Source organism: Accipiter gentilis, chromosome 17 (assembly GCF_929443795.1).
Source record: "Accipiter gentilis chromosome 17, bAccGen1.1, whole genome shotgun sequence".
Classification (NCBI taxonomy): Eukaryota; Metazoa; Chordata; class Aves; order Accipitriformes; family Accipitridae; genus Astur; species Astur gentilis.
The window spans coordinates 4769950-4791039 of NC_064896.1; the positions used below are offsets into that span (position 1 = coordinate 4769950).

Sequence of the window (21090 nt, forward strand, 5' to 3'; positions counted from 1 at the left end):
TGAGGGTGCCTTCTACCTGGCAGCTCCAGGGCCTGACTCTTCCAGCTTCTGGTCTTTGGAAGGGCAACAGGGCGAAGTTTGCTGCCGAGGTTTGCGTGGTGGATCTGCACAAGGTAGGTGTGAGGGGTGAAGGTACCTGCCTGGAGGAGCTTCGCCGGAGCGAAGCAAACCCAGGTCCTTCTGCGCCGCACGAAGCCGCTGAAGTCCTGGGTCGGGGTGGGGGGACGAAGCCCGAAGCTCGGCTCTCCGTGGGGGCGGAGAGCAGCGAGCCAACGCTTCGTCAAGCAGCAGCCGCGGGGCTGTGGGCTCTCCGCCCGGGCTGGCCGGCCAGGTGGGTGAGCCCCGGGGCCCTTCCAGCCCGGCTTCCCCCTCCCCAAAACGGGGAGGGCCCGGGGGAGGGGGCGCTGGGCTCGCCAGGCCGTGAGGGAGCCTGCCCGCTCCCGCTTCCTGGTTACCGGCCGTGCCCGGAAGCGGGCACGGTCTCCAGGAAGTGACGTGAACGCGGCGGGCAGGGGGGCGGGCCCCGGTGATGGCGGAAGCGGAGGCCAAGATGAAGCAGTTCAATGGCGGCGGGGCCGGGTTGGACGCCGAGCGCGGCCGTTTCCCCTACTGCGTGGTGTGGACCCCCATCCCCGTCCTGACGTGAGTGCTGGGCCCTGCGCTCCGGGCCGGCCCCGGGGGCGGGCGGCCCGGCTGAGGCCTGGGCCCGCGCCTCCCTACCGGGGAAGGGCCAGGGCCGGGGCACCCCTTGCCTCCCCCGGGTCCGGCTGCCTGGTCCGCTTCGGGGTGCCCGGGTGCTCAGCCAGCTGCGGAGCTGGCGGGGAGCCCGGCCTGCCTTGGGGTAAGCGGGTGTAGGCCCGCTTTGGGGCAGACAGACCGGGGTAACTGGCTGCCTGGCCTGCTCCGGGGTGGCCCCGCTTCGGGGTGCTCGGCCTGCTTTGGGGTGACTGGGTGCCAGGCTGCTTCGGGGCCCGTGTAGGATTCTGTCCTTAGGGTAGGGCTCTCCTCTCCCTGCAGCGAGGGCGTGTGTGGGGAAAGCTTTGCAGTAGAGCGGGCTTGTCTCTGCAGGAGCGGGAGTGGAGGGGATCCAGTGAAACGTGGGAAGGCTTTCATGTTTTTGGAGCAAAGGTTTGGCTCCGGGGATCTTAGACCACCTTATGCCTTGAGGAGAGCCCCTGCGCTTCACTTGTAATGAGTTAGAAGTGGATTTGCCTTCCCAGTCTTGTCAGCCAAGTGTAAGCAGGCTCCGAGGAGAACTTCTGAGTTTTACTCTGGTCGTGGGAAAATGAAAAGCTGTAAAATGTGGGTTTGGGGGTAGTCTGGGAACACAAAGGCTTATTTTTATGCCTTCCTCTTCCCCTCCGGTTCAAATCAGGTGGTAATGTTTACTGAGCCAGAGCTGAAAGTCAGGTAGAAGACGTGGTGTGGTCCGTGCCAGGATTGGGAATGGCACTGCAACTCTCCTCGGTGTGGAGAAGCTGTAGCTTTGCTCTTGCTGTTTCGCATACAGCTACAAACCAGCTTTGTTTTTTACCTCTCTTCTTTTTTGATTGCTTAAAATTCCCACCTTAGTCTTTTCCTGGAGGATTTTCCAAAGGTTTTAACCTTCTTATCTCCTGCTGGGACTGATGAAGAGTCCTGCTGCCAAAGTCACTGGGCATCCATATTTCTTGTGGGTTCATTCCCTGATGAACAGTGGCATTTTCCTGTTGATTTTGTTTTGCAGCAGAAATTTCAGCGTTGTTATTTGGCAAAATATCTTGTTAGACTGCATAATAGCTCTGCTTTCTTTCTCTGGCATTTCCTGTCATCCTTGGATTTGGAGGCTTGAAAGCTAGTCAGTGCTGAGAGGAGAATTAAAAAAAAAAAAGGAAGAACTATATAGACCTTTGAAGGTGGTAGTGCTGTGACAGCGTTATATTCAGCCGTATCTTCTGGCTGATATAACATTGCACAGATAGCCAAACTGTCTGGCTGCTTTCTTTCACACCAGATAGGAACATGCAGAGGGTAAGCAATGCAAGCGCAGACCATCAAACTTTGCAGAGTCCTTTCTCTGTCGTAGGGTCCTGTTATCAACAGGAGCTATGTGATCATTATAACCTCAGCTGCGCTTGTCGGTATGTATGGCTTGTTGTTCCTCATAACATCCAACCGCCTCGGTCCCTTTTTATTTTGATAGTTTTAGGATCTCTCTGATTGAGCCGTGACTTGTGAATCTGTTGCTCTTTAGTCCTGCTGTAATCTCTTCTGAAATATTAGTCGCTGCGCGCAGTCCCTCAGGAGAGAGGTCAGCAAACCTGAGAATGCCAGAGGATGTGGGAGAGAGCTGTAACTTGGCCTGAAGTATTTACTTCTAAGTGATGATGATGGAAGGGGGTTGGGATATAGATCTGCTGCTCCCCAGGCCATAAGTATCTAACAGGGAGGAGAAGGTCTTTGAAACAATGGGATTGTTTAGGGGAGGGAATGCTCTTCCTGGAGCCAGAAGCCCCATTTTCTGTCTGGGGTGCTTAAATCTAGTTTGCTGTGAAAAGCTGTAGCATAGATAGGAAGATGGGCAAGGTGACCTTATTTTCAGTTCTTGAAGTGGAAAGTCCAGTTTTATCTCAAGGCAGTTTCTGCTGGATCTAACATTTTTACTTGGGTACACAAATGGGTTTGTTCTGCGAGACTGTGGCTTGCCCTTCCCTGGCCAGGGATGTGTGTAGTGCAGGCCTTCAGAGTCTTGCGCTCTTGATAACTGCTGCTACTCATGGTAAAATCGTGGAGCCTGACTGCCCCACAGACGAGCTGACTCTAGATCTGCTTGTCAGCACAGCTTTGGGTATTCCCTGTGTGTTTTTCTTTTGCTTGTACCTCTTCTTCATCCTTACGGGTCTTTGCCTGGCTTTGGCTCACCTGCTTTCATCTCTCAGCTGCGTATAACATGTTAACTGTGCCTGTCTATCTCATGCTATGCAGCTGGTTGTACGGCCGCTCCAGCAATCTCCTGGCAGCATGTTGCACGCACTCGGTATGATCGGGGGGCAAATATCTCAGCCTGATGGTTCGCTTTTTGCCTCGGTAGATGGCTCTTCCCGATCATTGGCCACATGGGTATCTGCACGTCGACTGGAGTCATTCGGGACTTCGCAGGGCCGTACTTTGTCTCAGTAAGTAGACGATGGATCCAGGTGCTGAAGCAGAATCAGTGCTTGGTCTGCTTCTCACCTTTGCTGGTGACTTTTGAGCCATCCCCTGTCTTTTACAGCTCAAAGTTCTGCAAAGTAATGGTTTTAGATGTTTCTGAAGATCACAGATCTTTGCTAGTCCTCTGTGGGCTGCTGTCCAGTGGAGATCATTTGAGGGATGTGATGGGTAGTGGCTAGTTTGGTTTGGTGAGCAGAAGGGAAAAAATCCTTAGTAGTTCAGGTTCATAATTAGGAATTTTGGACCTAAATTCTCTTATAGTAGTCTAATTCTGAGTAGCAAAAGTTGCTTTCCAACTTCCTCAACATGCCTGTTACCATCATGCTGCTTAGCACCAGTTATGTGCCAGTCTTCTAAACTGCTTTATAGTCTGGTGGATTTTGAAAGTAAGGGAGTTTAATTAAAACTTTTAATACATCGGGACATTTACAACTTTGAGTTAACAAAGTCTTAACAGTTAAGAAAAAGAAAAAAAAAAAAAAAAAAAGAGGGGGAACAATATAGCTAGATGGTGTTAGCATGTATAGAGTATAAATATACTCGTGCCCCGAACAGGACTATGAAAACAATTGAAATCTAAATCCAGACACACAAATAAGATTGGTGTCTCGAGACTGCTGAGGCAATGTGACAGTTTTATCACTAAGCAATCGCGGGCTGTGAGGCCTTCCAGCAAGAGGCATGTCATGAATATTGCACGGGGTTATCCTCTTGAGACGTTTTTCCTTTTTTGTAGGAAGACAACATGGCATTTGGGAAGCCAGTGAAGTAAGTGCTCTTGTTAGTTTTTATTAAACTAACCAACTGACCTGCAGATGTCCTTTAATTCATGGAGACAGACATGCTATAATATTGCTTTTCTTGTTGTTCAGATGCCCTAATTCAAGTGGATGGCTACTGTGTCTCTGCTTTTCAAGAAACCACGTTAAATTAAATCTTTTTAGAAGCGTGACAGCAATGTAATGGTATTAATAACTAGAGCTGTATGGAGCCTTTATTAAAAAAAAAAAAAAAGAGAGAAAAGAAAAGGCTAAAACGTTTTAAGATAACAACAAGTCTTCCAAGTAAATACTGCCTGCGCTGTACTAATGAACTGTCATCACTCACATCCTGTTAATGATTTTCTGGGGGGAGGAGGAGAGGTGCCTGGGTTTTGTGTATCTGTCAGATCAGGTTTACGTTTTGAATGGCCAAAGGTTCCATATCACGGGATGCGAAAGCAGTTCAGAGTTTTGTCTGTGCCCCTGAGGTCTGCAGTTTCTCTCTCTGGGGTGCTGTTGGGCTGAGGGTGCTGAGCAGTAGTTTCTGCTGCCCTCTGCAGCGTACGCTTGTCTTGAAGAGCTCAGCTCCACGGACTCCAGAGGCAGTGGATTTCTCCAAGTCCTTTAGGCATCTTCCTGCTGGGAAGAGCAAGAAGTTGTGAAGGTGCAGCAGTAGTGCAAAGGGATCTGTTCTCATCCTTCTAGGTACTGGAAACTGGATCCAAGCAAAGTATACTCCACCGGTCCCAATGCTTGGGACACAGCTGTACACGATGCTTCAGAGGAGTACAAGCACCGAATGGTACGGCTCCGACACTGATGTCCTGTCTGTGTGTGGAGGAATATCTCCCCAGTGTTTGGGTCCTTGCTGCAGGGGTGGGACCTGTGGCTCTGCACCAGTGCAGGGTGCAGAACTGGGGAGCCTCAAGAACAGAATTTCTAATCCGGTGCCCCTTTTTCTGTTCCAGCACAACCTTTGCTGTGATAACTGCCATTCTCATGTGGCTCTGGCCTTAAACTTGATGAGATACGATAACAGCACCTCCTGGAACATGGTGAAACTCTGCTTCTTCTCACTCCTGTATGGGAAGTACGTAAGGTGAGGTGAGGAGCAGTCTAGATTCAGCAGGCAAAGGGGCTCTGTTTCTTTTGTTCTTCCTCGCCCTCCAAAGCTTGAGACTGTCCCATGGAGAAGGGAGAAGCATCTCTTCCCCCAGAACATGTGGGTGTATGTTGCTGGTAGGTGGTACTGTTGCTGTCTGCCGCCTGTTCTTAGGAAAAGGACCAAGAGTGCTTGCTGGGTTGCACTAGATGCTGCTCCCAAAATACTGTATCTGGCATCTAATTTAGGGTGCCTGGAATTTGGGAAATGCTAGCTAAAGCAAATCTCACTCTGTTGTCTTTTGGCTGGGTTAGGTCAGAACATAAGGTCACAGAATGGCTTGTCTCCAAGGATTACTGGTTTCTCTTCCCTCTCTTGAATCTTGTTTACATAAAAACTAGTCAGATTTTCAACTGCTGTGGAGCTTCCAACTTGAGTGGAGAGGGAAACCCCGAGCTTTCCTTACTAGAAAGGGCGCTTAATCTCCATTTCAGCTCCTTGTGCCTGAAGAGGAGATTCTGCGAGGACTGCCCTGCATAAAGCTTTTGAGTTGGTCCACTTCTGTTGTGTCCTTCCTGTTCTGGAGAAGCTTCTCTACCAGCTTTTAGGCAAGTGTAGTCCCTGCTGTCTTGGTTAAATATGCCAGCAATCTGAATAACGAGGCCTGTGGTAATGGGGTTTCATTTTTTGTGGTCTCCTGTCACCACTCCTGTCTGTTCAGATATGAAACATGCTAGTCTTTGACCTGAATTTAAGCTGGAAGGAGAGTCCAGCCCTGTTGTTCATGATATAGTTATTTGTGGACCTGATTTAGTCTCAATTTTTAACACTGACTGAATCTCCAGGATGTGATGTGTGGCAGTGTCAGCAATGGATAAGAAAGTCAGAAGGGCATCTGTCTCCCTCTGATTTCTCCAGTTATTCTGACATCTTTCTCTCCCTTTTGTTTTTCTCTGCTGATTTCTTACCTTTGAGCCCTTCCCCTTTTTTCCGTTTTGCAGCATAGGGGGATTTGTGAAGACCTGGCTTCCCTTTGTCCTCTTCTTGGGGGTGATCGTGACCGTTGTTCTCACACTTCATTTGCGGTGATGGCAGCTGTGAACTCCCCATTCCATGGGCACTCGAAGAAAGAAACTGTGACTGATCCAGCGAGATGGAGGCATGGGACTCTGGGAGGAGTTTTCCAGGGAAGGTGGCAGCTCCACTCCATTGTAACAGCTCGTCTTTGTTTCCTGGAACTGGCTTCTTTTCCTTCTGTTTTTGTTCTGTCGATGGTGTCTCCCAGTGTCAGGGGTTCTGAAGACTCCTGCTCTCTCCTTGAATATGCTCCCTTTCTGCAATTTGGTAGGTAGAAATGCAATCAGGAAAGGAGAGGCGTGGGCACCTTTGCTTTCAGTGCCAAGTAAAGTCACAAGGCAAAACCTGCCTCCTGGTTCAGGAGCACAAGCAGATACACCTTGTAAGGCTCTCTCTGATCACCTGGTTTCTTCCTCTTGGCAGACTTCATCAGATGCTTCCTCAGATTTCCTGAGTCTCCAAGAAGGAGTTGTTTCCCTGTTGCATGTCTCTCCTGTAGCACATGTTTCAAAGTGGAGGTGTGGGGTTCCTCCTGAGGGTGTAGAGTGCCACAGCACTCACTGATGGTCTCCCCAGTAGTGACAGAAAGGTGTTGACGGTGGGACACTCCTCTGAGGAGACATGCAGAGGAACGCTCTGTGGCAGGGCAAATTCATCTGGTCCTGCTGGTGAGCCCAGTAAGGCAGGAAAGTCGATCATCTGACTTGGGTATGGCTCGTGGCAGTCTGCACACTTTCAATAGCCTGTTGCACAGTTGGGAGTCTACTGCTAAGTCCCTTTTAGCTTGTGCCAGAGAAAACATAGCTTCCCTCCTTCTCCCTGTGCTCTGAATATCTAGAATTGTCATTACACTTCTCGCGAGCCACTTACTTTCCTTTGATCCCTAGTACTTTGTGTGTCGCAGCCTACCTGAGCTTGCAGAGGTGCCGGTAGGAGCAGGTACATGGTTCTAGGGCAGAAGGCTTAGCGTAGGGTTGTGAAAGCATCCATGAGAGCAGCACCTGAGACCTGAGCTTAGTGGGGCCATCAGAGATTAAAAAAAAAGGTGAAGGGACTGGAAGGCATCCATGTTCTGGTTGGGCTTTGCAGCAGCAAACTGGGTCATTGGTTTTCTTGCGACTGGTTCCTGGATGGTGAACGAGAAGGTCTGTTTACCTCCTTGGCATTCTTTGAAGAGCACACCTGGGTAAAAATGCTTTGCAGGACTGGCTTTGATGCGAGAAATGCTGGTCTGGCAGTGTTGTGGGGCTGATGGCCCTTTTGAGCCCTGGATGGGCCAGGATGGGTAGTAGAGGGATAGATTGTTCTTGAGTGCTAGGCAGGAAGTGAATTTGGACGTGACCCAGAGCCTCTTCCAGGGGAAGAGGTCCAGGTCTGTGTTTGTTGAGACTCTGGCCTGCAGATGCTGCTTTCTGTGGGGCTCTGAGCCAGGTGGCTTTTTAAAAAAAAAAAGTGTGGCTGAAGGGTTATGTGCAGTTGAGCAGATCCCCTCTGACTGCAGAGGAAGAATAGCTTTTTCACTCATGCCTTGAAAGGCTGGCTCTTTACTCCACTACCTGCTGGATTTCAACCTCGAGCAGTGCTTATGGCCAGCAAGAAAGCTCTTCTCCACTGCCTGCCATCTCTGTGGCTTCCTCTGACTGGGAAGCCCATTCGCCGTCACCCTGCTGGCCTTCAGACCTGTCCTCGTGTGCCTCATCTGCTTCCATCTCCCCAGCTCCTCTAGCCATATGGGAAGTTCGGGGACTTCTCTTGGGCTTCTCAATTTCTGCATTTCCTCCTTTTCCTCGGTCACTTTTAAGTAGCCCCTTTAACCTCTCCCTTCTCCCTAGCACCCAGTTGTCTGTCTCTCATCTGGTGCTGGCCTTTCTGGGCTGGGTGGAGGTGTGCAGACCTCAGCACCCTTCCCTGTCTACCTGGAACTAAAATAGTTGTCGGTGTCTGCTCTGTACAGTCATTTCAAGCCTGTGTGGAGAGTGAGCTGGAGGGTGCTGGGCCTGGGGCTGATTAGAAAGCCAAGATCTTGATCAAGGAGAACCTTACGATGAAAGGATGGTGTCTTACCGAGCTACCCTGTGTCGCTGCGGTTTCCACCCAGCTAGCCTGCTGGCTAACATGCCCTAGGACAAGCTAGTTGAACAGGAGAGATTAGTCCTTTGCCTCTGTTTTTAATTTAAGTATGATTTCTTAGAGTGACCCGCCAAGGATGTGCGCGGAGTCCCTGGCCCCAGGGCTGAAGCCAACCTGTCTTACGCAGTAGCAATAACCTAGAGACTCTTAGGCCTGTCTCACACGTTGATTCAGTGTTTTATAGATAAGCTATACAAGCATTGCCAAAGCTGAGACTGAGTTGTCGGGGGAGGCCGGGGGTGGGGCTGCTGGCCACAGTCCTCGCTCCTGGGACTTCTGAAAACATGTTGAGTGCCATTCCCCACTGTGAAAATCCTTGTCGTTTGTTCCTAAAGCTTTTTACCAGATCTGGGTTTCGAATGGAGAATTATCAAGCAGCAGCAAATGGACCTCGTAGTGGGTTGGAGTGCTGACTGCCTGGGAAGGAAGGTGGTGCTTTGCCCAAGTCCTGGCTGAACAGCCGATCCGCTTCCACCGATGGAGACGGAGGATGGCTCCGGGCATCTGAAGGAAACGTGGCTAATGGGAGAGCAAGGCTCAAAGCTGAGGTACTGCAGAGCCAGCCCGCACATCCTTGCTGGACACACAAAGCTGTCTGTACTCGCACAATGAAGGCTGGTGCCCACAGAGGTCGGATGCTGGGGGAGGCGGGTGGGCTGGTCGGATTTACGGTTTTCCTATGCTGTGGTAGTGTCAACCCAGTGCTGCAGGAGTGTGGAGAAATGCCGGCGGTGCTCGGCGTGGCTGCCCAGCAGCGCTGCAGCCAGCGGCTGCGGTTGTGCAGGGAGTGGGCTGCTTCCTCTTGGCGTGGGAGGTGGCAGAAGAGGTGGGTGGGTAAGGAATGTCCTCTCGTTGCAGCTTCCTTCATCTCACTGCCGGCGTCTTCGCAGTACCCCCTTCGACTAGCCACATTAAAGGTTCACCCTGTCCTTCACCTTCCAGATGCCAGTTTTATGCTTCCCTCTTTTCCCCTTTGCACACGCTTACGCTGCAGAGCTCCGTGGCTTTGCCATTGCTCTCCAGCGAGGGGCGAGCCCTCTGTACCCTCATCCTTTGTTCTCTTTATCTCTGTGGGGCACTGGATTACTTTGTAAATATTTAAACTCTGCTTCTGTGGTTTCATAATCCTGACAGTAGGGGAAATAAACTTATTTCTGTGGATGTCTCCAAGTGCCACATCTCTTGTAGTCAAGACTCCTTCCTTCTTCCAGCCGGGAGCAGGGTTGGTATTCCCCCCTGCCTGGCGGAGCTCTGGCCCCTCTCTTGGCCCAAGGCAGAGTGTCTGGCTGCCTGCAGAAGCCAGGCCCCGAAGCTCCCATGCCTTTTACTTTATTAATTTGCCCTTTGCTCTGCTCCAGGGCAAAACTCACAGTCCTGTTTTCAGACCTGCTGTCGGGAAGAGGTGTTTGGGGGCAGGAGGAACCCAATTGCCGCAGCATGGGAAACATTTGCAGGCTTTAATCCCAGGTCTCTCAAAGCCAGGGACCGGCCGAGGGTCTTTGTTATATTTGGGAGGAGATGGGGCTCTGCCTGCTCTTGCTCTGTGCTGGTCTCTAAGCCTCTGCCTGGTCAGCAGAGCCCTGTGTGGCCCTGGGCAGGGGGGAGCTGAGCGCTCTGGGGAAGAGGATGCTTTTTTAGAAGATAAGCCCCCGCTTGCAGGTTGATCCCCTTGAGCTGTAAATAGCTGCCCCTTCCCTTAAGTCTCTTAACTTCTCTGTTTTCTTGGAGGCTGGGGGCACTGGCCTCCTGGCTCCTTTTCCCCTGCCAGCACAGAGCCCCCCATCTTCCATTTACCCTGCAAGCTGTTGGGGAGGGGACATGTGTGCAGGCCCTGGGGCGCCAGGAGCTATAGAGGAGTGGAGAGCAGAGTTGGATGCAAAGAGCCGGCCTCGTTTTCCCCTCTCCCAGCAGGATACAGCTGCCTGAACTGGGAGCGAGGGAAGCTGGGCCTCCGAGTGCTGTAACGAGTGCTAATGCAGCAGCCGATTTTCCGTTACATCTGATATCCAGAGGCCAGAGCTGCGCGGTGGGGAAAGTAGATCAGCCTTAAAATTAGGTTGTGTACAAGGCCCGGGGATTTAATGGCACAGCCATCTTACAAAACACCACCTGGATCCTCTCCTGCTCAGCCCCTCGGTCCAAACCACGCTGCTCCTGCGGCTGCGGTAACTCCAGCCCCTGCTTTGGCTCCGGGGCTGTGAAACAGCAGCGGTGGGGATGGCAGGCAGCCTCCGAGGGGTTTATCCTGCTCACGTCTGTCACTGGAGCGTGAGGTGAGGATGCAAAACCCACTAGGAACACGCTCTGCCCGGTGTGCATGGTTCTATACTGCTGTAACCATCCTGCTGGGTCCCTGCTTGCCTCCCAAGTGTGGCAAGATTTTTCTAACCCACTTCTGCTGCCTGGGGAGCTGCAGGGAATCTGGCTGGAGGTGCGTGGGAGCTGAGCCGCACGGTTTGGGTCATGGTATTTGGGGATTATATGGAAGCAGCCGGTCTGAATGTGCCAAGACAGTCACACTCGGGCGCCTGGGGTGCTCACAGATCTCCGGCTGTCACAGGAGGCTGGACCCTGCAAGCCCTGCTCCTCTCATTTTTCTACCTCTCAGCGTGGTCAGCCCAGCCCCAGGAGGGACGGAGGCTGCTGGAAGCCAGGGAGGCCACAAAGCAGAGTGGCTGGATCCATCCCAACCTGCCAAATGACCTGAACCAAATCATCAGAAGAACCTCGCTGCCTCCCACCCATCTGCCTTCACCCAGGATGGCTGAGCGTAACCGATCCACCCCAGCAGCCCTGGTGTGGGGGCTTCTTCAGTGTGGGGAGCGGGGCTGGGGGTCCCTGACCTCTCCAAGGGGTCGGGGAAGCAGATGCCCCATCGCCGGCCATGCCAGCGCCGCAGGGCTGGCGTGGAGCCGCCTTTGAAGCGGGGTCACTTTGCTGCAGCTGGCCGGAGGGGAGGGGGCCCCATTTCTCATTCCCTTAGTGGGGGGGGGGGGGGGGCACATCAAAGGGCTCCCTGGGGAGCAATATCAAATTGCACTTAAGCATTTGCACAGTGGAAGCTTTTGAAAACGCCAGTGGTGGTGGCTGGGCTGCCTGCAGCTGTGGTGCCTCTGAGGCTGCAGCTCCCTCCTCATCCTCAGCCACCCCATTATCCCTGTTGTTTCCCAGGCAGGGGAGGGGAAGGGGGTGCAATAGCCAGTGCTGGGGCTCTCGATGCCTACGTCTTCCCGGACAGGCCTTGCACATCATCCCCAGCCAGAGCCGAAAGTGGAAATGCCACAAGGTTCCTGCTCTATTGCCAGGATTAAAAATTAAAAATGAGGAGGGGGCTGCAAGCAAGCAGCCCCCCAGCCTGTGGGAGCTGGGGTCCATGCCCAGGGAGCGCTCGAGCGGCACATCAAAGGCACCGGGAGGGCAGAGGGCATGGGGAGCCACGTCCTTGGAGGGGGGGAATGGGGCCAGATGGCTCCATCCCTGGGGGGGAGGACATAGGGATGTAAAAAGCATTGGCAGAAAGGGAAGGGGGGCTGGTTGGGGCTGGGGGAGGCTGCCGAGGCTGTGTGTCTGTGGGGCAGCTTTGGGATGCGAAACCTCCTCTCTGGTTTGCAGAGATGTTTGTGTTCTGCAGCTGGTGCCCGTGGGGAGATTTAGCATCTCCTGCATCCACTGCCTGCGTGGGCTCTGTGGATGCACAAAGGCCTGCCTTCCCCTCCAGGGTCCCCGGGGGAGAGACCCCCATCCCTCCCGGCCTTCTCCCCACCACCGTGCAGGGTCAACACCTCCTGGTCAGGGGGACATGGGCTGGAGGGGCTGCTCCAGGGTCCCCGTCCCTCCAGAGATGCTCTTGGCAGCTAGTGACCGTGGAGCTCAGCTCCAGCAGGAGCCTTCAAAGCCTGTTTCCCTCAACGCCCCCCCCAGCCCTGCAGCCCACCCTGGGTGTCCTCAGCCGGTGGTCCCACAGGTGCTGCCCACCCAACCGGGCTGCTGATGCTGCGGGTGCTGCCCCACTCCCCCACCTGCAAACCCACAAGCAGGTGAGATGCTGCCGATGCTCCAGCACGTGCTCCCTGCCTCAGTTTCCCCCCGGGAGAGCCAGGCTTGCCTGCGCCTCCTGAAGAACGAGTCCTTGGCGGAGGGAGCAGGGCTGGGGAGCAGGACAGGACTTGCTCCTCACCCCTGCTGCCTCCCCGCTGCCCAAACGCCCAGCCCAGAAATGAGGCAGAACCTGTTCTGTGCACCCACGGGGATGCTGCCAGCACCCAGCTCTGAGCTGCCAGCACCCAGCTCCGAGCATCCGGCACCCAGGAGACAGAAGGGGGGGTTTCTCTCTCCGATGCTGTTTCGGGAGGTGGCTGGAGCCGGGCTGCAGGCCATCGCGGCTGCCTGGCTCGCTCCAGGGTCTCTGCAAGGAAAACCAATCCCTGCGGGCTGATCCAGCGCCTTGCTCACCTTGTGCTGGTGGCCAGGGTGTTCCCCGGTGTCACCGGTTGACGCAGCCTCCGGCCACGGTTGTCCTGGGCTGAGGGAGGCACCGAGGGAGGCTCCGCTCCACGGGCACTGCAGTGCTACAGCAGCTACAGCTGAGACCCAGCAAACTCACTACGCCTCTGGGTCACCAGGGATGGCGTGGGGACACACACTGCAGGATGTGGCCCCGAGGAGGGGCACTGCCCCACTGAGCAAGCCCATCACCGGGGTGTCAGGTACCGTCTGTCCATCCATCTCCAGAGATCCAGGAGCAGGGGACAGATCCTGCCACGTCCTTTCCTGTCTCAGTCTCAGCCAATAAACATTTCTTGCTCTGGATGTTGCTGGTACAAAGGGTCCGGGACACACAGGAGGGGATCGGTGCCCACCCTGGGTGACCCAGAGCTGAGCCACCAGCCTACGAGCACCCCTGCAGGGACACGACCGTCCCCGAGCCATCACCTTCCACTCCCCGCAGAGACCTGGCCACGCTCGCTGCATTTCCAGAGCATCCATAGCAAGGACCTCGTCCATCTGGGGCCTCTCCCCACCGGAGCTGAGCAGAGATCACCCTACGAGGGGAGGAAGGGGAGGGGAGACGACAGACAGACAGACAGACAGAGCTGTTGCTAAAGTCTCATTTCCTTAGAAACCACACTAAAAATAATCCCCTTTTCTTGCGGTCCTGTGCTCGGTGTGTGCTACCAGGCAGCCGCCGCTGCACCCCACCGCAATTCCTCCCCCAGCAGCACTGCCATCTCGTCGTAAAGCTGGCTGGGTGATGGCTGGACCCCGGTGGGGAAGCCTGACCCACCCCCCCCAGCCAGCCACCCTCCCTCTGCAATCGAGGGAAACTGAGGCACAGGTCCCCGCTCTGCCGGGGAAGGATGCTCCTGCCCTGCGTGCTGGGGTTTACCACTGCGGGGCATTGCTGGCCTGATCCTGCGTGGGGCTGAGCACCTAGGTTTGTCCTGGGTGGTCGGGACCTCCATCCCTTTGGAGCAAGATGGGATCGCACTGGGTGGGATGGGAGCTGTGGGGCTCGGGATACCCATGGGGTAGGGGCTGTGGGGCTGGGGTTAGTGATGGGATGAGGCGGGGGGGACTGGGGCTGCCCCATGGGATGGGAGCCGTGGGGCTGGGGATACCCTGGGGGCTGGGGGCCCTGCAAAGCCCCAGGGACCCTGCACTGCCCCACACTAGGTTTTTTTGGGGGGGGGAGTGTGGATTTACTGCCCCCACCCACCCACCCACCAGGTGCAGCAGGGACCAGTCTGCCCAGTCCCTCCAGTGCAACCCTGGAGCTCTTCCAGAGCTGCTCCGGATAAAGCACCCCAAGGCCGCATCCTGCCCCATGTGCTCCCCAGAAACCCCTTGGTGAGAACGGGGGTGGGGGGTGGTGTGTCTCCCACCCCATCCCCAAATCCACGCTCTTGGCTTTGAGCCTCCACCAAGCCTGGGGAGCTGGGGAGGGGGTCCCCCTACCCTGGGTCACTTTCCCTCTGTACCACTCCTTCCCAGGCTGCCTGACACCTCCCAGTTCAGCCCAGTTCAGCCCAGTTCAGTCCCGTCCGGCGGGTGCTGCTGGCTCCAGTCCCTGCTTTCGTGCCGCCGAGGTGAGGAGGCGCTTTGCTCCTCGCCTGCGGTTGACTCAGCTCTAGGCCGCCAGCACCCTACCAGGGTGGGGACCGGGGGCCACCCACGTCCCCGTGGGGTGCTGGGTGGGTGGGTGGGGGGGGACACAAGCCACCGTGACCCCCCACACAGGCTGTCCTGGGCAGGTAAGGGCGACCGTGGGGCTGACCCCGCTGTTTGCCCCATGGTGGGGCTGCGCTGGGATCCTTAGGGGGGGTGTGTGTGTTGGATTTTGGGGGGGTGTCCTGGCTCTTCTCGCCTGGCTCTGGGGGGCTGCAGCCTCCCCTCGTCTCTGCTCTGCTGCCCACCGAGGAGGGATGGGATGGGGACTCTGGGACCCGAATTTCTGCGGTGGCTTTCATCGTCCCCTACTGCTGTGCCAGAGGCCTGGCCCAGCTGCTGGACGGGGTCCGAGGCCACGGTGATGGGCTGCAGGGTCCCTGGTGCAGGGAGGGAGGTGGGGGGGGGGGTACACGGGGTGGGGGGGGGTGCAGCTCTGGGTTGTGGTGAGGGCAGCTGGGCCCTGCTAGTCCCCAGGAGGGGTTCCGGGGAGGCTGAGCCTGGGTGCATTTGGGGGGGTGGGGGGGTGTATTTTTTCACACCATCCGTTGCCCCCCCTCCGTTGTGGTGGGCTGCTTGCAAAGAAAAAAGGGAGATGTGCACCCCCACCCCCCCAAAGTTGTGGCTTACTGGTGAGGTCTAACTGGTTTGACTGGTCTCCCATGCAGGGTGGGGGGGGGCCGGGTGCCCAGCACCCCTCTGCACACCGGTGGGTGCTTGTTTACACCCCGGCTGCGCCCACCCACTGGGGTCCCTGCAGGGATCAGGGAACTGCGGCAGCGCCTGGGCAAGACCTGGGTGACTTTTTTTTGGGTGCCGGCTCTGTTCCGGGGTGGGGGGACACCCCTGTATGCCGCCAGTAAACAGGATACGAGCGAGCTGCGGCGGGGAGACGGCGGCAGCAGGATCCCAGCCCCGGTGACAGCCGGTACGTGCCCACCGAGACCCCCCCACCCAGCCCTGGGTGCAGGGTGCTGGTGGGTGTCGCGGGGTCCCCCTGCCTCGCGTGGGGAGCAGGGTGCTGGGGAGGGGGTTGTTCAGGTTGTGTGTGTGGGTCCCTGGTGCCTGATGGGGGGGGTCCCTGGTGCTGGCTTGCGGGGGGGGGTTGTCCATGGTGGGGTTGGCACCCAGCCCACCCACCGGCACCAGTGCGCTCAGATCCTGAGCTGGGTCCTGGGCTGGGGTCCCCAGTGCCAGGGGATGTCTGAGACCACCCCGCCAGGGTTAGGACGGGGGCACCCATGGGGCTGGGGACAGGACTGAGACAGGGCCACCTGTGGGGCAGGGACAGGGTGACCCACAGGGCTGGGATAAAGGCATCCATGGGGCTGGGACAGGACCACCCGTGGGACAGGGACAGAGTCGCCTTTGGAGCAGAGGACAGGGCCACTGGTGTCCAAGCCCCACGGTGGAGGCGGAATCCCCCCTGGCCATGCCGGGGTGCGGTTGTGCTGGTGCTAACGTCCCAGCGGGGTGGCTGGGGCTGTGGGGGGGACTGGGGGGACAGCAGGACCGATCCTGCCTTACTGCTGCTGCAATTTCCTGCCCTCAGCATCCCGCGCCAGGCAGCGAGCGCTTTCGCAACACCAGAGCGAGGAAGGGCAACAGTGAGGCAATGCCGGGGAAGTGGGGCAAGAGCCCCTGCTGCGTCCTCTGCCCTGGGAGCTGTGATGAGCTGAGTACGGTCTCAGCCTGGTTTGGTCTCAGCCTGGTTAGGTCTCAGCCCATCGTGGGGGCAGCCAAGCCCCCTTCTGCCCCCCATCTCGGTGCTGTGGCACCCAATGAAACCCGTGGGAAAGCAGGCAGGGGCAGAGCCAGTCCTGAGCAAACACCCTTTGCAAACATGGGCTGCGGGCAGGATCCCGGCAGTGGGCAGGGCTGGCCCTGGCACTGGGCCGGCAGCAGGGCCCGGCAGCAGGAGCGGCAGGGTTTCCCTCACCCTGCCTGTGGGATTGCCCGTGCTCCTTCCCTTGGCACCCTCGGCATCATCCCACCCCTTGGTTTGTCCTCACTTGGGGTCCCAGGGGTGTTTTGGGGTGCAATGTCTGTGTGTGTGCGTGGGGGGGGGGTTGCATGCTGAGCTTCCACTCCATCTCTTTGCAGAGGGTCAGGATGATTCCCACCCCAAAGCGGCCCCAAAGTCCCTTTCCAGATGCTGGCATCACTGGTGCATGCCCGACGCGCTGAGCCTACCCGCCCACGGCCCTCTGCTTCTCAGCACCCGCCTAGACCAGCACCCCGGGGTGCCCCCACCGGCCCCCCCAGCCCCACCATGGCGCTGGAGCTGGGGGCCGAAGCGCTGCTGGACCTGAGCTTCCTGACAGAGGAGGAGAGGGGCGCCATCGCCGAGGTGCTGCGCCGCGACTGGCAGCTCCGCCGGCGCGAAGAGGGGCGCATCAGGTGAGGTGGGGGGTCCCCTGCTCAGCGTCACCCTCGGGGACAGTGTGACACCCCCCCCCCCTAAGAGCAGCCAGCCTGGGATCCCCTTTCCCCTGTGGATGGGGGCACCCATTGAGCCCAGCAGGGTGAAGTCCCGCAGTGGGTGACACCGGTATCAGGCATCCCAAACCCCCTGGGAGAGGGTGGCTGGTGTCCCCAACGCCAGTTGTGGTGGCTCCATCAGCCGCTTGGGAAGCGGTGATGGGGACAGCGGCACAGGGGTCGACGGCAGCACCGGGGTGGTGGGGGAGCTAACGCCGCCCTCCCACCACCAGCAAGCTCCGCAAGTCGGTGTCGGATCCGGCGCGGCTGAGGACCCTCACCGGGGACTGGTTCTGCGATGCCCGTGCCCAGCGCCACCGGCACCACCTGGGCTCCGACCTCGTCCGTGCCTCCATCCGCCGCAGGAGGCGGCCCCGGGGTAGGTGAACGATGGGGATGCGGGTGGCAGGGGGGGGGGGGGGATGCTGGGGGCCGGGGCTCAGTCTGCTGAGGTCCCCGATGTCCCCAGGAGCGGGGGACCTGGAGTGTGGCCCCCGCCTTGGCGAGCTGGAGGCCATCGGCGAGCCACTGGTGGAGGAGAAGGAGGATGAGGATGGTGTGGAGGAGCTGGAGGAAAGGTGAGGGGGGGGGGGGGGCTTTTACCCCATGGGTGTCCCAGGGCTGGTGGCATCTCTTATTGGTACCCTGCTGGGGGTGGCACAGCCTTGGGACGCCCGGGGGGAGCTGAAGGTGGAGAAGTGGGAGCAGAGCCCATGGTGAGGGGGCTGGCACAGCCAGAGCTTGCACCGTCCTGGTGTCTGTCCACCGTCCTGGTGTCTGTCCACTGTCCTGGCATCTCTCCGCTGTCCTGGCGTCTGTCCACTGTCCCCATGTCTGTCTGTCCACCACCCGGGAGGTTTTCCATGGCCCTGCCAGACCCCAGCTCTATAAATAGCTGCGGGGATGTGGAGGGGGAGAGAAAGTGCTCGTTAGCCTGATGCCTTGTCGAGAGAAACTAATTATCGTCTCTTCTCACAGCCCCCCTACGGAGGAGGCGCAGGCAACCGCAGAGCTCCAGGTCAGTGCCTGGGGGGGGGTTGAGCCAGCACAGCAGAGCCTGCAGCCGGTACCTGACGCCCCAGTGATGGGCTCAGTCACCCTGACTGCCGTGGCCCCGGGGCCACAGTGTCACCCCAAAAAAGTGCTGCGGTTGGGGCCAGCCTTGTGCATGGTCTTGCAAAGTATGATCCTGAGCCTTGTGGAGTGGGAAGTGATGGGAGGGATGTCCCATGGGATGTCGCCCACCCTGTCCCCAGGCACCCAGAGGGGCTGGATTGAGGGGAGCAGACCGGGGAGAGGAGGGTGCCAATTTTTCACCCTTTTCCCCTCTGTGCCACCTCGCAGCCCAGCCCCACAGCCCCAGCTCTGGAGGAGACCCCAGTGTCACAGCCCCTGTGGCAGGGTGACATCCCGGCCAGGGAGCAGGATGTCCCAGCCCAGCCAGGTAATCATAATGAGGGGGGGGGGGGGGGGGGGGGGGGGGGGGGGGATATGTCAGTGCTGTCTAGATTTGGGGAGGTTGGAGCCCCCCAGCACTGCTTACCAGCCTCCTCCCAGCCCCCCATCCCTCAATTGCCTTCTTACTCCTCTTGCCAAAAAAAGGGGACACCCCCCTCTCCCCCCATCCATCCCTGCTGCGGCAGGACCCCCCACCCACACCGCACCCTTGCAGGTGACACAGCAGGTGGGAACCCCTTCGGCACGTCCAGCGCGGAGGAAGATGAGGAGGAGCCCGACTCCGCATGCAGTGGCCCCGATGCTGGGCAGGTGGGACACGGGGGGGGGGCTGTATGGGGCTGGAGGGAGTTGGGGGGGGATGGAGGGGGCTATATAGGGCTGTATAGGTTTAGGGGGGCTGGAGGGAGTTGGGAGGGCTGAGGGGGCTGTATGGGGCCGGAGGGAGTTGGGGGACTGGAGGGGGCTATATAGGGCTGTATAGGGTTAGGGGGGCTGGAGGGAGTTGGGAGGGCTGGAGGGGGCTATATAGGGCTGTATGGGGCTGGAGGGAGTTGGGGGGACTGGAGGGGGCTATATAGAGCTGTATAGGGTTAGGGGGGCTGTATGGGGCTGGAGGGAGTTGGGAGGGCTGGAGGGGGCTATATAGGGCTGTATGGGACATGCAAAGCCAGCATGGCATGGGCTGTGCCCAGGTACCAGGCACTTGCTGGGAGCTGGGTGCCCTCAGGAGCCTGCACTGGGGATGGGGGTCCAGGGGGGGTGGTGCTGACCCCTCTTTCCTTTGCATTTCCAGGGCTTGGGGACCCCCCAGATGGATCAGATGTGCCCGGGCCGGGTGTCCCCGCAGAACGGCCACGCGCCCCGAAGCAGCGCGCTGACCACCAGCTCCTCCGTGTCCAGCCTCAGCTCCTCCACGGTACAGGGCTGGGGGCTGTTGGGGGGGGGGGGTGGGGGGTGGGGGGTCACCTCTCCAGCCCCCCTGACCCTGTCCCGCCGCCTCACAGCTGAGCGGCAGCCTGATGAGCCTGTACAGCGAGGGCGAGCTGGGCAGCGTGGCCGTACGGGGCTGCGTCCAGTTCTCCCTCTGCTACGACCCGGCCAAGAAGGAGCTGCGGGTCCACGTGCTGCGGTGCCGCGAGCTGGCCGAGGCCAAGAAGCAGCGGTCGGACCCGTGAGTGCCCCGGCCCCGAGCGGCGATGTCCGGGCAATGCTCGTGGTGGTACCCATTGCATCCTCCTCATTTTTTTGGCTCCAGGTACATCAAGACGTACCTGCTGCCGGATAAGTCCAACCACAGCAAGCGCAAGACCACAGTGAGGAAGAGGAGCTTGGATCCCATTTTCAATGAGACCCTCAAGGTTTCTAACCCCGCTTTGGAGTAGTTTGGGGGCGGGGGGGTGGGGGTCCTCCTGGTTCAAGGGGGGATGGATGGGTGGGGGTGAATAACCTTACCCTGTCTGTGTCCCCTCCCCACCAGTACAAGCTGGAGAAGAGGGACCTGCAGGGCCGGACCCTGAACCTCTCGGTGTGGCATCACGACAGCCTGGGCAGGAACGTCTTCCTGGGGGAGGTGGAGATCGCGCTGGGAGCCTGGGACTGGGCCAACACGCGCCCCGAGTGGTTCAGCCTCCAGCCCCGTGTGAGTTCCCAGCTCCCCCCCCGGCCCACTCCCCCCCTCCCATCCACTGCCGCCCATAACCCCCCCATCCTCCCCAGATGCCCATCTCCTCGGATGGCCTCACCAGCCGGGGCAACCTCAACTTGGCATTGAAATTCATTCCTGCTGGCTCAGAAGGTAAGAGGTGCCTGTGGGCACTGGGGAGGGGGGGGGTCCAGCATGGCAGGGTGCCCCTGACTCCTCTCGCCTGCAGGTGGGGGGCTGCCACCCACAGGTGAGCTGCACATCTGGGTGAAGGATGCTCAGAGCCTCATCCCCCTGCAAAGTGGCACCGTGGATGCCTTTGTGCAGTGGTAAGGGGGGGGGTGTGTGACACCCAGGGGGGCACCCAGAGGGGCTGATGTGTGTGTCATCCCCCCCCTCACCCTGCTGTCACCCCCCAGCTACGTGCTGCCGGACGACAGCAAGGCGAGCCGGCAGAAGACGCGGGTGGTGAAGCGAAGCCTCAATCCTCTTTTTAACCACACCATGGTGTACGACGGCTTCCAGGCCAAGGACCTGGCCGAGGCGTGTGCCGAGTTCACCCTCTGGCACCGCGAAGCCTTTTCCAAACACCAGCTGGGTGGCATCCGGCTCAGCCTGGGCACAGGTGAGGTGGGGAAGGCGGGGGGAGCAAGCCCCAGGAACCCCAGGGTGCCCCCACGGCTTGCAAGGGGTTGGTGGCAACTTGCAAGGGGTTGGTGGCACCTTGCAAGGGCTTGGTGGCACCTTGCAAGGTGACGCCGGTGGTCTCTCCGCAGGGAGCAGCTACGGGTTGCCGGTGGGCTGGATGGACTCGACGGCGGAGGAGCGGGGAGTGTGGGGACGCCTGCTCCGGCAGCCGGGGCAGTGGGTGGAAGCGCTGCTGCCTCTGCGGACCAACCTCGTCCCCCGGGCATAGCCCCCACGGCCCCCTCCATAGAGCACCCTGTGCCAGCAGGACTGTGGGACCCGGGGTGGGGGACAAAGCTACACCCTGAGCATCACTGGGTGGGGCTGGGGTCTGTGCCCCCCCCCCCAGCCTTTTAGCAGCAATGAAGTGGCACCGGAGGGCACATTTGGCGGCT

The 21090-nt window shown here is 58.4% G+C and overlaps 2 protein-coding genes across 7 annotated transcripts; both read left to right on the top strand.

The window, feature by feature from the left end:
• Positions 1–487: 487 nt before the first annotated feature.
• On the top strand, positions 488–9427 carry TMEM222 (transmembrane protein 222). 2 transcript variants are annotated; one of them, XM_049820542.1, is made up of 6 exons: positions 488–642; positions 3071–3155; positions 3929–3960; positions 4659–4755; positions 4922–5057; positions 6057–6151. In XM_049820542.1, exons 1-5 carry the CDS (start codon positions 530–532, stop codon positions 5054–5056), a joined length of 462 nt encoding a protein of 153 aa, XP_049676499.1. In that variant the 5' UTR covers positions 488–529; the 3' UTR covers position 5057; positions 6057–6151. The 2 variants fall into 2 exon arrangements, with proteins under 2 accessions (XP_049676499.1, XP_049676498.1); XM_049820541.1 differs by having other exon boundaries at positions 489–642; positions 4922–5052; positions 6057–9427.
• Positions 9428–14437: 5010 nt separating this feature from the next.
• Positions 14438–21080, top strand: SYTL1 (synaptotagmin like 1). 5 transcript variants are annotated; one of them, XM_049819715.1, is made up of 16 exons: positions 14490–14513; positions 15188–15355; positions 16531–16827; positions 17142–17287; positions 17378–17486; positions 17887–17926; positions 18253–18352; positions 18581–18675; positions 19160–19282; positions 19371–19537; positions 19622–19724; positions 19844–20005; positions 20083–20161; positions 20238–20337; positions 20428–20633; positions 20785–21080. In XM_049819715.1, exons 3-16 carry the CDS (start codon positions 16580–16582, stop codon positions 20922–20924), a joined length of 1818 nt encoding a protein of 605 aa, XP_049675672.1. In that variant the 5' UTR covers positions 14490–14513; positions 15188–15355; positions 16531–16579; the 3' UTR covers positions 20925–21080. The 5 variants fall into 5 exon arrangements, with proteins under 5 accessions (XP_049675674.1, XP_049675672.1, XP_049675671.1 ...); XM_049819714.1 differs by having other exon boundaries at positions 14499–14513; positions 15096–15355; XM_049819716.1 differs by lacking the exon at positions 14490–14513 and adding an exon at positions 15980–16106 and having other exon boundaries at positions 14864–15355.
• The last annotated feature ends 10 nt before the right edge of the window (positions 21081–21090 follow it).